The sequence below is a fragment of the Carcharodon carcharias genome, chromosome 13 (genome assembly GCF_017639515.1).
Source record: "Carcharodon carcharias isolate sCarCar2 chromosome 13, sCarCar2.pri, whole genome shotgun sequence".
Lineage (NCBI taxonomy): Eukaryota > Metazoa > Chordata > Chondrichthyes > Lamniformes > Lamnidae > Carcharodon > Carcharodon carcharias.
This window is the reverse complement of record NC_054479.1, coordinates 54888145-54901155: the sequence shown is the minus strand read 5'-3', so window position 1 is coordinate 54901155 and position 13011 is coordinate 54888145. Positions and strand designations below refer to the sequence as shown.

General features: G+C 42.8%; 1 protein-coding gene across 5 annotated transcripts; it reads left to right on the top strand.

Annotated features, from left to right (window-relative positions):
* Nucleotides 1-1834: 1834 nt before the first annotated feature.
* On the top strand, nucleotides 1835-12725 carry sirt4 (sirtuin 4). Of its 5 annotated transcripts, none has more exons than XM_041202450.1 (5): nucleotides 2593-3000; nucleotides 3292-3492; nucleotides 3621-4415; nucleotides 9656-9781; nucleotides 11910-12725. In XM_041202450.1, exons 2-5 carry the CDS (start codon nucleotides 3418-3420, stop codon nucleotides 12108-12110), a joined length of 1197 nt encoding a protein of 398 aa, XP_041058384.1. In that variant the 5' UTR covers nucleotides 2593-3000; nucleotides 3292-3417; the 3' UTR covers nucleotides 12111-12725. The 5 variants fall into 5 exon arrangements, with proteins under 5 accessions (XP_041058387.1, XP_041058384.1, XP_041058386.1 ...); XM_041202454.1 differs by having other exon boundaries at nucleotides 2680-3000; nucleotides 9656-9851; nucleotides 11910-12044; XM_041202451.1 differs by lacking the exon at nucleotides 2593-3000 and adding an exon at nucleotides 3050-3197.
* Nucleotides 12726-13011: the final 286 nt, after the last annotated feature.

The following is a 13011-nucleotide window of genomic DNA, read 5'->3' as shown; positions in this document are numbered from 1 at the left end:
CCACAGATCACGTGATCACACGGGGTGACCAATGGCAGCGGCTCACAGCCTCTCGAGTGCATGTTGGGATTTGTAGTGTTTCCATGGCAGCGTCAGTCTAAGGATAGGCCCCGAACCCAACTCCAGAGAAAGGATCCAAAATGAGGGAGCGTGGAGTTGGCGAGAATTATTTTACTCAGTTGTCGGGATTTCGATCGCTGTAACTGAAAGGGCACAAAATAAAATAGTGCGGACGCCATAAATCTCAAGAAAAAGTGTTTGGAAATACTCAGCAGGTTTGCCTAGCAGCATCTGTGGAGGGGAATAAACAGACCTTTCATCTGTAAAACGTTACAGATGCAACAGGTTTAAAGCAAGTGCAGAGTCAGGGAGGGGGAAGAAAGAAAAAAGGGAAGGTCTGTGATACAGCAGAAAACAGGAAAGATTAAATGACAAAAGGAAAACTTATGTAAAGGGTGAAGGTAATAGGTCAAGTAAAGAAACAAAAGATGGGTAGCAATGAGGTGTAAATGTTAGCAGAATCATTGCCAACAACTGTTGTTGGAAAAAAAGTAGGGGCAGAGGTTAATAATCTGAAGTTGGAGGTAGCAAGAATGGTGGATGCTTGGTGGTTTGGAAGGTGAGGACAAGGGGAACCAATAACATGGTGTTGGGAGCATGGGCAAGGGGTGAGAGAAGAATGGAATAGGCACAGTCAAGGGCCCTATTGGCCATGGGAGAAGAGAATCATTAGTTGTCTTTCCTCAGTTGAAGAAGAGGGAAGACAAATGATGATTCTGCCTCTCTGCCATTTCCTCCATCTCTAGCTTGATGCTCCCATCAAACACATTATCTTCTTTGCTTTTTGGCATTATGATTATAGTTTTCTCCACAACAACTGTGATCCACTCTTTAATTATCAACAGTGCCTCTCCTTCCTATGACACATGTCCTTTTAGCTACTTCCTTCCAACCCTCTAGTGCCCCAAACACCCCTTTCTGGTGATACAGCAATTTACTTGTACTTCTTTCAATTTAGTAAACTGTTTTCTCTGTTGATTATGCGGCTTCCTTTACACTGGGGAGACCAGACACAAATTGAAGGACACTTCAGTCCAGTCTGCAAGTGTGACCCCAAGCTACCTGTCACCTGTCTTTTTAGTTTTCTGCCCCATTACCACTTTGACCTCAGCCTCCTACATTGTTCCAATAAAACTGAATGCAATTTCAAAGAAAAGCACCTCATCCTTCAACTAAACCATAGAACCACAGAAAAGTTGCAGCACTGAAAGAGGCCATTCAGCCCATTGTGTCTGTGCTGGCTGAAAAATAAAATTGAAAAAAAAAACTAGCTGCCCATTTTAATCCCACCTTTCAGCACCAAGTCCCTAGCCTTGCAGGTTACAGCACTTAAGGTGCAGATCCAGGTGCCTTTTAAATGAGATGAGGGCTTCTGCCTCTATCACCAAACAAGGCAGTGAATTCCAAACACCCACCACCGTCTGGGTGAAGATGTTTTTCCTAGTGTCCCCTCTAATCCTTCTACTTAAATCTACCTTAAATCTGAGCCCCCTGGCAATTGACCTCTGTGCTACAGGAAACAGGGCATCCCTGCCTATTCTCTCTAGGCCCCTCATTATCTTATAAACCTCAATCAGGTCACCCCTCAGCCTCCTCAGTTCCAAGGAAAACAACCCCAGCCTATCCGATCTTTTCTCATAGCCACAATTTTCAAGCCCTGGCAACATTCTTATAAATCTCCTCTGCACTTTCTCCAGAGCAATTATGTCCTTCCTGTGATGTGGTGACCAGAACTGTACACAAAAGTCCAGCTGTGGCCAAACCAGTGTTTTATACAGTTCCAACATTACATCCCTACTTTTGCATTCTAAACCTCATCCAATAAAAGAAAGTATTTCATATGCTTTCTTTACCACCTGTCCTGCCACCTTCAGGGATCTGTGGACATGCACACCAAGGTCTCTCACTTCCTCTACCCCTCTCAATTATCCTCCTCCCATTTATTATGTATTTCCTAGTTTTGTTTGCCCTCCCCAAATGCACTTCTCTGGATTGAATTCCATCTGCCACGTTTCTGCCCACTCAACCAAACTATTGATATCATTCTGGAGACAACAGCTACCCTTTTTACTACCAACTACATGGCCAATGTTTACATTTTACAGCCTTCTGGACCTAACATTAAATTCAACAATTTCAGATCATCACTTCTGCAGCCATTATTTTCAGATGTCAGCGATGATTCTGCTATTCCCACTTAAACCTCCTCTAGATCCATCTTTTGTTTCCTGTTGCATTACCAACTCCTTTTGCTTTGCAACATCAGCCTTTTTGTTATTTAGTCTCTCCTGCCTTCCAGCCCATCACAGACATTCCCTTCACTGTTCCAGTTCTGTCGAAGGGTCATGAGAACTCGAAACGTCAACTCTTTTCTTCTCCGCCGATGCTGCCAGACCTGCTGAGTTTTTCCAGGTATTTCTGTTTTTGTTTTGGATTTCCAGCATCCGTAGTTTTTTGTTTTTATTCCCTTCACTGCTTCATTTCTTGCTTTAGACTTGTTCCATCGTTCACGTTTCCAATTCTGAAGAAAGGTCATTGACCTGAAACAGAAATTGTTTCTCTCTCTCCCCAAATGCTATCAACAAGTGGGGCAGTAATTACATAAATGATTTAAAATGGGATTTTTCAGGTACTTGGGGATCAGGAGCTCTCGGGGTTACGGGAAAAAAAGCATGAATGTCGCACTATGCACAACTGCTCTTTAAAAGAACCAAGAAAGGCAGGAATGGTCTCTTTCTGTGCTCTAAATTGCTCAGATTCCTCTGATCAGACCCAGGAGGAGGGTTCTGCCGAGGTCTGGTTACGTTTAATCAGATTACTTAATCGGAACAATTTGACCAATGGCAGCCCTTCATATCCGCTCGTGAGGCATTGCTTATGTAACACTTGTTTTCATGGTAGTGCCAGTCTGCTGTCAGGCGTGGAATCCGGCTCGATAAGGTAAATTACGGGCGCGCGGGGGGGAACTTTGCTTAAGTATTGCTGCGGCGGCGACAACGGCAACGGCAACGGCAATCTTTGCCCAAGTATTGCGGGGTCGGCCCCAAACTGCACCTCGGACATACTGGAGAGTAACTGTCATCCGCCCTCACCCTGAATATGTCCCTACAGCAAAGAGATTTTGGAAGATTTTTAAAGTCAGTGCTAAATCAAACCTGGCATTTTTCTGGAATGTATGGCTCTGAAGACACTGACGTGATACTTTCTTTCATTATGTATGTATATTCACAGAATCACACAGTGCAGGAGAGGCCCTTCGGCCCATCGAGTCTGCGCCGACACGTGAGAAACACAATATTGTATAAAGTGATCTTCACCCTCCCAGATCACACGGGGTTAAAGGATTGGAATTTCTGAATGTCACTCATGAACTGGCTAAGACATATAGTTTGTGTGGATCACCTCTGCAGAGAACAGTCTACCATTATAGGGGTACAGGCTATATATACAGGCAGTCTTTACTTTGTCAATTTTTGTAGGAGCTGTTTCTAAGCTGTTTTCCTAACATATGGTTTTTGATCATGTTATAGGTTCTAACACTCAATTATGTTTATTCCCAGATGCGACTGCTGTCTGCATTTGTAGTTGCTGAGAAATGCCTGTTTTTGAAGTGGACCGGCAGGAACTACAGTTCAGTCACTGCTTCCGATTTGGCATTTGTTCCTTCGAGCCGTCCATTGGACTCCATCGAGTTGGAGGAACTTCAGGATTTTGTGCTTCGGTCCAAGAAGCTTTTTGTGCTGACTGGAGCAGGGGTGTCAACAGAGTCTGGTATTCCGGATTATCGATCTGAGGGTGTGGGGCTCTACGCTCGGACAGCGAGGCGGCCCATTCAGCACTCTGAGTTCATCCGCAGTGCCAAGGGCAGGCAGATGTACTGGGCACGGAATTATGTTGGCTGGCCACAATTTTGCTGTCACCAGCCAAATGTGGCGCACGATGTTTTGAGTAAATGGGAGACCCTGGGGAAGCTCCACTGGCTGGTGACTCAAAATGTGGATGCTTTGCACTCAAAGGCAGGAAGTCGACGCCTGACAGAGCTTCACGGCTGTTCTCACAGGGTGCTCTGTCTTGGGTGTGGAGATGTAACACCTAGGAGCCATCTCCAAGAAAAATTCACAGCTCTGAATCCTGGCTGGACTGAAGAAGCACACGGAATAGCTCCAGATGGAGACGTTTTCCTGACCGATGAACAGGTTAAAAATTTTAACGTTCCCTCGTGTGAGAGTTGTGGCGGTATCCTGAAACCTGATGTCACCTTTTTTGGAGACACGGTGAGCAAGAAGAAAGTGGATTTTGTCTATGAGCGTGTGGCTGAGTCGGATGCAGTTCTGGTGGCAGGTTCTTCGCTGCAGGTGAGTGGGTGAGATTATCAAAAGACTTTACATTAGAGATGTCCAACCTATAGCAACTTTACCATGACAGTCCAGGTTTTACAGTCCAGCCTGGGAACCAAGATAGCTGTCATATTTGTGATTATATTCTTTGGTTTGTCCTGTTTGAATTTCACGGGCCTCAAAGAGTTGCCTCCTTGGTGAATAAATCCCAAATCAGAACACCTTAATATGTTAGCATGACAACTTCAGGTATATGCAGATTGATGAGAACATAGGCTTAAAATTTTTGGATAAAAACAAAAAACTGCGGATGCTGGAAATCCAAAACAAAAACAGAATTACCTGGAAAAACTCAGCAGGTCTGGCAGCATCGGCGAAGAAGAAAAGAGTTGACGTTTCGAGTCCTCATGACCCTTCAACAGAACTGATTGAATGTTTAGAAGAGGGGTGAAATATAAGCTGGTTTAAGGTGGGGGGGCAGGGGTGGGGGAGAAGTCAGGGGTGGTGTGGTTTTAGGGACAAGCAAGCAGTGATAGGAGCAGATAATCAAAAGATGTCACAGACAATGGAACAAAGAAGTGTTGAAGGTAGTGATATTATCTAAACGGATGTGCTAATTAAGAATGGATGGCAGGGCACTCAAGGTACAACTCTAGTGGGGGTGGGGTGGAAAGACTAGCCCGGCATACAACTTGTAAAAATAATGGAAATAGGTGGGAAAAGAAAAATTTATATAAATTATTGGAAAAAACAAAAGGAAGGGGGAAGAAATGGAAAGGGGGTGGGGATGGAGGAGGGAGTTCAAGATCTAAAGTTGTTGAATTCAATATTCAGTCCGGAAGGCTGTAAAGTGCCTAGACGGAAGATGAGGTGCTGTTCCTCCAGTTTGCGCTGGGCTTCACTGGAACAATGCAGCAGGCCAAGCACGAACATATGGGCATGAGAGCAGGGTGGAGTGTTAAAATGCAGGTGTTCTGCAAAGCGGTCACCCAGTTTACGTTTGGTCTCTCCAATGTAGAGGAGACCGCATTGGGAGCAATGAATGCAGTAGACTAAGTTGGGGGAAATGCAAGTGAAATGCTGCTTCACTTGAAAGGAGTGTTTGGGAGTTCACTTTCCACTAGTGATATCAGCATAATCTGGTTGGATTGGTCAAACTAGCGCAAAAGGTTGAAGAAATTTAAATTGAAGCATGTTACACGCAAAGTCACATATACTTATGTTCTCCTAGATATTTTATGTTGGTTCAAGAATCATTTTTCCCAGGTTAGTTACTGAAACTATAACTTCATATTTACCCATTTTATATTGTTTAACTTCAGCTGTTCTGTAATCCAACAACTGACTTGAGCTGCTGACTGACTGACCTGTTTATGCCATAGTCAGTGTGGTTTTAGTTGCAGGACTATTGAATGAAACAAAACAAAACTTCTCATAATTTACTCAAATCTATGAAATGCTTCCACTTAGCATCCACAAATATCAAATTTAGAGTTGCTCAGAAAGATAAAACATGTAACCCCCATGCAGCAGCAACAAAGGCATTATGTACCTTTTTTTAACCAGTTTGCAGAAGATATTTCAAAGCTTTAACCTACCCCATCCAGAAATACCAAATTGGTCTGCTGACCTGTATTCATTCACATCATTACATACATTACATGAAATGTTTGCATGAATATCATTCAATGGAAACCAAATACTGTAAAATCCTATTTTTGGGGGATTTACCATCAATTAAGCACTTCCTTAAATTCTGCAAACGCGCACACAACCCAATTCCTGCTGTTGTTGATGAAAGCAACTGTGCACCCCTAGCAGTGCTTCCCAAACTATTTTCCAATGTGTCCCAATTTGAACGCTTGAAAACTAATGTGACCCTCAGCAGCAAAAACAAAACAGCAAAGTAACATTCAGTATATAATTATTAAAATTAGCATATTATGGACCAACATATCTTAATACAGCATATAAATATGATTTGTGTTTTTAAGCGCTATTTTGTAAAAAAAAAGTTAATATCTATGTACTGATGTTGGTTTCAGCCAAGCTCTCCATATTCCTCGGTGACAGAAGACTCAGTGAAGCTCCTCTCCCCCTTCACCCCTCCGACACACACAGTAATCAGCCCCTCTCCCGACCCACAGTAATCAGCTCCTCTCCCCCTCCCCACCCACAATAATCAGTTGCTCTCTCTGTCCACCCACAGTAATCAACCCCTCTCCCCATCCCCACCCCCTCCTCCCATCCGACCATTTGATCTAGTTGTCAGTGCCTGCAAAGCAGAGTTGCCAGGTGGGGTAAGAACAGGAGCAGAAACACAGTAAATTTTGAAGCTGCCACTGACCTCTCGTCTCAGCTGCATGACCTCCTGCTTTTTTCCCTGCACGCAGTCAGTCACTGAGTTACACTTGCCTGCACCATGCCAGCGCACTCACCGCTAAATGTTTTCTAAGATCAAAGAACATTTTGGGCTCACCATCCACCCCTTATTTGGCAGCAGACAGCTAGTGAGTCGAGGGCTGTCCTGCCAAAGTCACCATTGTTGCCTCCAAGGAGGGGGAGCCCGTGACTCTGAACTCTATCTCTGTGACCCATCACAACCCACAGTTTGGGAACCCCTGTCCTGGAGAACACTGCAATGCCAGCCTGCAACGAAGATTTGTACAAAATGAATATTTGCCTCAAACACTGTGCTGTGCTGGTACGAACAGCCTTGCTTGTAAACACTATTAAACTTTTCCTATAAAGTAATATAATTGTTATGCTAGACCATTATAAATCACTGCTTAGGCCTCAGCTGGAGTATTGTGTGAAATTCTGGGCACCATATTTTGAGAAGGATGTCAAGACTTTGCAGAGGGTGCCAAGGACATTTACTAGAAGGTAACCAAGAATGAGGGACTTATAGATTTAAGGTTGTTGGCCAACAGAACCAAAGCAAAGATGAGCACATTTTAAAAAAAGCACAGTGGGTTGTTATGATCTGGAATGCATGGTCGGAAAGGGTGGTGGAAGCAGATACAATAATAACTTTCAAAGGAGAACTGGATAAATATTTGAAACACAATTTTGCTGGGCTATGGGAAAGAACATGGGAGTGAGACTAGTTAGATAATTTTTTCAAAAAGGTTGAATGGTTTCTTGTGCTGCATCATTCTATAGTAAAGGGTCTAGGAGATAAGTTTGTTTGAGACATTATAAACTCGTTCCAACGTTTCAAGCTGGGACATCTCAAGTCATTTTTTGTTAACATTTCAGAAATTCTAAACATTCTGATGTAACTTGTTTTAAAAAGAAAACTTAGTGCAAATCTGTGATGATTCTGCCCAAAGTGCGGTATTTACCCACCAGCCGTGATGGTGGGTTTTCACACCGTATCGTCCCAAACCCGCTGCGTACTTGTGTATTCCAGGGAAACACACCATTTCCATGGCAGGCAGGCTCTCATTCGCCCACCATGCCTTCACCTCATCGCTTCATCATGCCGGGTGCCATATTTAAATTCCAGCCGTGCAAACACATCTCAGTGCTTCCAGCCCACAACTATTGCAGGGAAGGTGTCCACAAAAGGCAAAAAGACTGCAGGCCCAGGTTTAATGACGCATCACTGCAATGCCATTTGGACACTGTGAAGGCCCGTCGTGATGTTCTTTACCTCCACTCTGGCCGCAGGATGAGCAGCGGCATCACCAATCCAGCATGGCAGGCAGAGGCAGCAATGGTCAGTGCCAATGCTGCACAGAAGAGGTTGGCCATTCAATGCAGATAGAGGATGAATGATCTCATCCGTGCAGCCAGGGTACGGTAACCACCTTATCACTCTAAACTCACAAACTCAAGCCCATTTCACACTGCCAGCTCAAGGGACATCACCACGCATTCTCACACACATACCCTCACATGTCCATCTGGCCTCATCTCCTCTGAAGACAGCCCTTACCATCTTGAGGCCACTTGCACACATCAACACGTGCCTCACACACACCCTGGGATATCCTCCTTTCCCAGTACAGCTCTCGTCCTGCAGCCTCTTCCCTTGCCTGAGGCCACTTCTCCCCTTCCCCAAGCAAGACCTTGCCCTGTGGCCATTGAAAAGCCACCTATATATGGCTGATCTGATAAGTAGAGACCTACCCGTGAGGCCCCCTAAAAATGACATGGTACTGTCTGTGAAGCCTGGCACTGATGACACATGTGCTGACCGAAACAAAGCAGGCAAACAAACCTTGAAGTCCTGAATGAAATGCAGCCCACCAGGTGCACATCGCTTATGTGCTGTTGTGAAACACATCGACGTGTTTTCCCACTGACGCGGGCAGATGATCCAGCAGGGGTGGGTAAGTCCATTGGGCTGGCCTTTTAATGAGATGCTGCCGTATTACAATGAGGTTCCCAACGTGCAATGGCGGGAAACGCGGTCCACCATAGGCAGGCTGAGCGGACAATTACAAACTGGTTTCACGCCTTTGTGAAACCAATCACACCGTATTGTCTGCTCACGCCACCAAACACACCCGACACCAGCGGGCACGGAAAATCCCAACCTTTATTTCATGCCTTTCACAACCCAAGGACATCAGAGCTTTTTTTAATATAAACATATGTATTTTTGAAGTGTTATCAGTATTGTAATGTAGGAAACTGGGCAGCCAATTTGCAGATAGCAAGGTCCCACAATGAGAAATGAGATATTTAGCAGATAGATTTTTTTTAGGTTTTGGTTAAGAGATAAGTGTTGGGCCAGGACACCAGGGAGAACTCCCCTGTTAAAAGTATCTTACATTTATATAGTGCCTTTCACAACTTCAGGACATTGCTAATCACTTCACAACCAGTTGACACGTACACACTGTTATATACACTCCTGAGAGGGCGGCTGCATCCTTGTTTAATGTGTCATCTGAAAGATCTGACAGTGCAACACTGGAGCATCGGCCTAGGTCCCTGGCGTTGTACCTTTAAACTGCACGGGTGCATGGCTGCGCAGGCCTTTTTCTGGAGAAATGTCTGGGCGGCTGTGTGAAAGAATTTAAAGGGACTACAAATTGAGAAAAACAGGCTGCACAGGGATGCTGATATTAACTAAATGTTCCTGGTTTCTGAACCAGGTTTGCTCCTGCTGAGCCACAGCCGATGTCAGGGATTTACTTATATCGTGTAGGAATAGATTTCAACCCCTGCCTTTGGGTTGGGTTCAAATCTGCCTTTTGGTTTATAAACCAATATTGCTGATTCTTTTTGTTCTCCATAAATAGGTGTATTCTGGATACAGGTTCATCATTGCAGCCTATGAGAAGAAGATACCAATTGCACTACTGAACATTGGGGATACCAGAGCAGATAGAGAGGCTACTCTGAAAATCAATGCTCGATGTGGAGAGGTGCTGTCCAGTATTCTTCAACTTTGAGGTTCTAGAGTTGCAAACTGGAAAATTCCCCAATACAGTACTGGTAATATTTAAAAAAGGTTTTATTGTGAAGAACAGGTTATCTGTTTATCTGTCAGAATGTGCTCTATAGTTCCTCTTCCAGGGGCTGTTAGGGCCGTTCCTTAAAATAGGGAAGCAAAAGGTGGGGATGGTGGAAATGAGAGGAGGATTCAATGGTATAATAAAAAATATAAATCAGAAATAGGACTCTGTTCAGAATGAGCTTAATGAGTCAAATAGTCTTTCTTTCTTAGACTGTACGTATTTACTTACAAGCAAGCTTAAATGGGAAGCTCATCTTAATATTCACCCATTTCTAACTTAGCATGTAAATATTCTTGTAATTAGCAATGAAATAAGTATGGTCTAACAACTGTTCCAATTTAAAATAGAGCAACCTGAGGCACTGAATTATTCCATACACTTGAAAGATCTACCTCTGGTGAAATATGATAGTTATAACAAATTAAAATACCACAGAATGAAATCACAGGACATACACTGGGCACTAGGTGGAATGTATTAACTTATCTGAGCAACAGCTTTGAAGAAACAAGCCACATTAAACACCATATCTGAACATCACAAATGACCCAAATGAATATTTAAAAACAAACTTACGTGCAATATACAGGACACGATTAGTAGTTGAAGGTATGCAGAAAACACCATAGCATTTCTGGTGCTAAAAGGATCTGTGGGATTTTATCCACAACTTCTCACACACTGGTATCTTTTCTATACACCTAGGATGTATCCAGTATTTATAAAGATCTGAAATGCTTTCCTGAGCAATGGAGTGCAATCACTATTAACCTATTCGACGTTTCCTATTAAGTATATGGGAAGAAAAGATATGTGGCCCATAGTCTATTTTTCAAAGAAATCACAAATGATTCACATTGCCATGCATGGCCTCCAACTTATTTAACTACATAAAGGAGTTCAGTAGTCATAAGCACTGTCTTAAAGATAAAAATCTAAGGGCAGAATCTTCTGGTCAGCGTGCAGGAGTGGGCACCGCACACCAATGTATAAAATGTCGCGCGGTGACGTCGGGCATGCATCCTGATGTCACCGCATGTTATTCTGATCTTCAGTTTGGCGGGCGCGCACCGGAGTCAGCTGTGTGCCCGCCGAACTGTCAAAAGCCTGTTAAGGCCATTAATAACCATCTTAAAGTCATTGTCAGGGCTGCTCGTCCAACCTTAAGGTTGGCGGGCAGGCGAAGAGCCCAGGCACTTTTCATGGAACCTCATCCACGCGGCGATCAGCTGCGCGCCCACTCCCACCCAACCTGCCCGATGAGGAGAAAATTGTCCTCTAAGAATTTTTACTGGCCCCTAAAGGCAATCCAGCATCAACAGCTTGTTCAACCATCACCAGTTACATTTTATACATAATAGCCCTACTATCTCTCCAAACATGAGACAGGAATGTTAATGTTGTGAAAAGTGTTTGATCAACTGTGGTTATAACATTTATATTGGCCAGGATACCTGTGAAAGTATTTTATGGAAATTAATATTCATTTTATTTATAAATGAAATAAGCCTATTAAAAATATCTCAGATGCTTCTTGCTCCAGTTTTTATTTGGTACTTTAACACAGCAACAAAATACAGAGAAGTCGTGTAGCCTGACATTGTACATGATCTGTGTCCAACGTAACTTCATTGATTCAGCAAAGCAACAGGGACTTAGAATTAGTTTTGCAAGAATCATTGACTAAGCTGTAGTGTCAGGAGCTGAGCCATACACTTACTGTAGGGTCACGCAATGGAAATCCTAGCTAATTTCCCAGCCTCACTTGGAAGGACAAAGGCAAATTCCAGCCCTCTAACTTTTTTCAAGGGTTAAATTGCTTAACTCTGCACAGTCCAGGAATCCTTATATGGACTCTTGTAATAAATATTTGATCATTGAACAAACATATGCATCTGCTCAAATGTTTTGTAACCTATGAATACTGAAATTAATTTCCAAATCTGAATGTCAAAATGCTGTGCTGTCGCATTACTTGAACTGCTTTCTGCTATTCGTCTGATCTCACTGTTAATCAGGGAACTCTTGTTTACAGGGAAGCTGGGTCTTCGAGGGCAGCATGTCTACATTTCCACATTGTCGTTTACCCATAGCACAAGAATCCCTTGGAGATCCATCTAAAAGCAGTTTGGCTTCTCACATTTACTCAATCCAGAATCTGAAGAGAACAGGGATTGGAATGGGATTAATTCCGATTTATTTTGTCTATGTCCTCTCTGCAAATCTTCCCTCCTAATTTCTTCCCACCTACATTTCTGATCTTCAAATATTTGTGTTCAAGTTGATTATTTCCCAGGGACTCGGCGCTTACTGGAATCAGGAATCTTCAAATATACATGCCCGTAGATAACTAAAATTGCATGTGACAATGTAAGTGTTAAGGTTGTGCTCTTTTGTTTATGATTAGCTGTTTTTTTTAAAAAAAAACTTGTATTCTAAACTTTATCTGAAGCTTGTTCCTGCTTATTACAATTGTTAGAAATCACCCATAAATTTTAAGCCAAAAGTGTACAGACTATTCTGGCAACCTTGCTGTTATTGTAAAGTCCACAAAGTAGGTTGCCTACTTTTTGCTCATTTTTTTCAAAATATTTTTGTTCCAAAATTAATGGGGTACTGATACCTCTGTATTTTATTTGATGGAGAAAGCTGCATGATGCACAAATAGCATTCAATTCAATTCAATACACTTTATTGGGCTTATATGGAAATTCACAGTGAGGACAATTCCTTAAGCATAACCAGCAAGAAGAAAGAAAGAATTACATAGCAATATAACAACCTATGTTGGTACAGTGCAGTGCCAACATTGCAGCCAAAGAAAATAAAAAAGATAAAGATAGAAAAAAAAGTCTTGGGTCTTCATGCACACACACATTCAATAATTACTTCTAAATTGATGATATGACTGTGTCCCCAAGACCAAGCTTTTGTACCAAGCATTGATGGTACTCAAGCATTGAGAATTTGTTCTGCTGCTTTTATTTCTTCTCCAATAGCTCTACAGGTGGAGAATGGAGAAATGCTTCAAGAATTGAGGAGAAGGTGGATGGATTTGAATTATTGGATGAACTTGGTAGGGCAGAAAGACAACCATTTAACCAAACATGTCCTTCAAGATAGTTGGGTGCACGTAT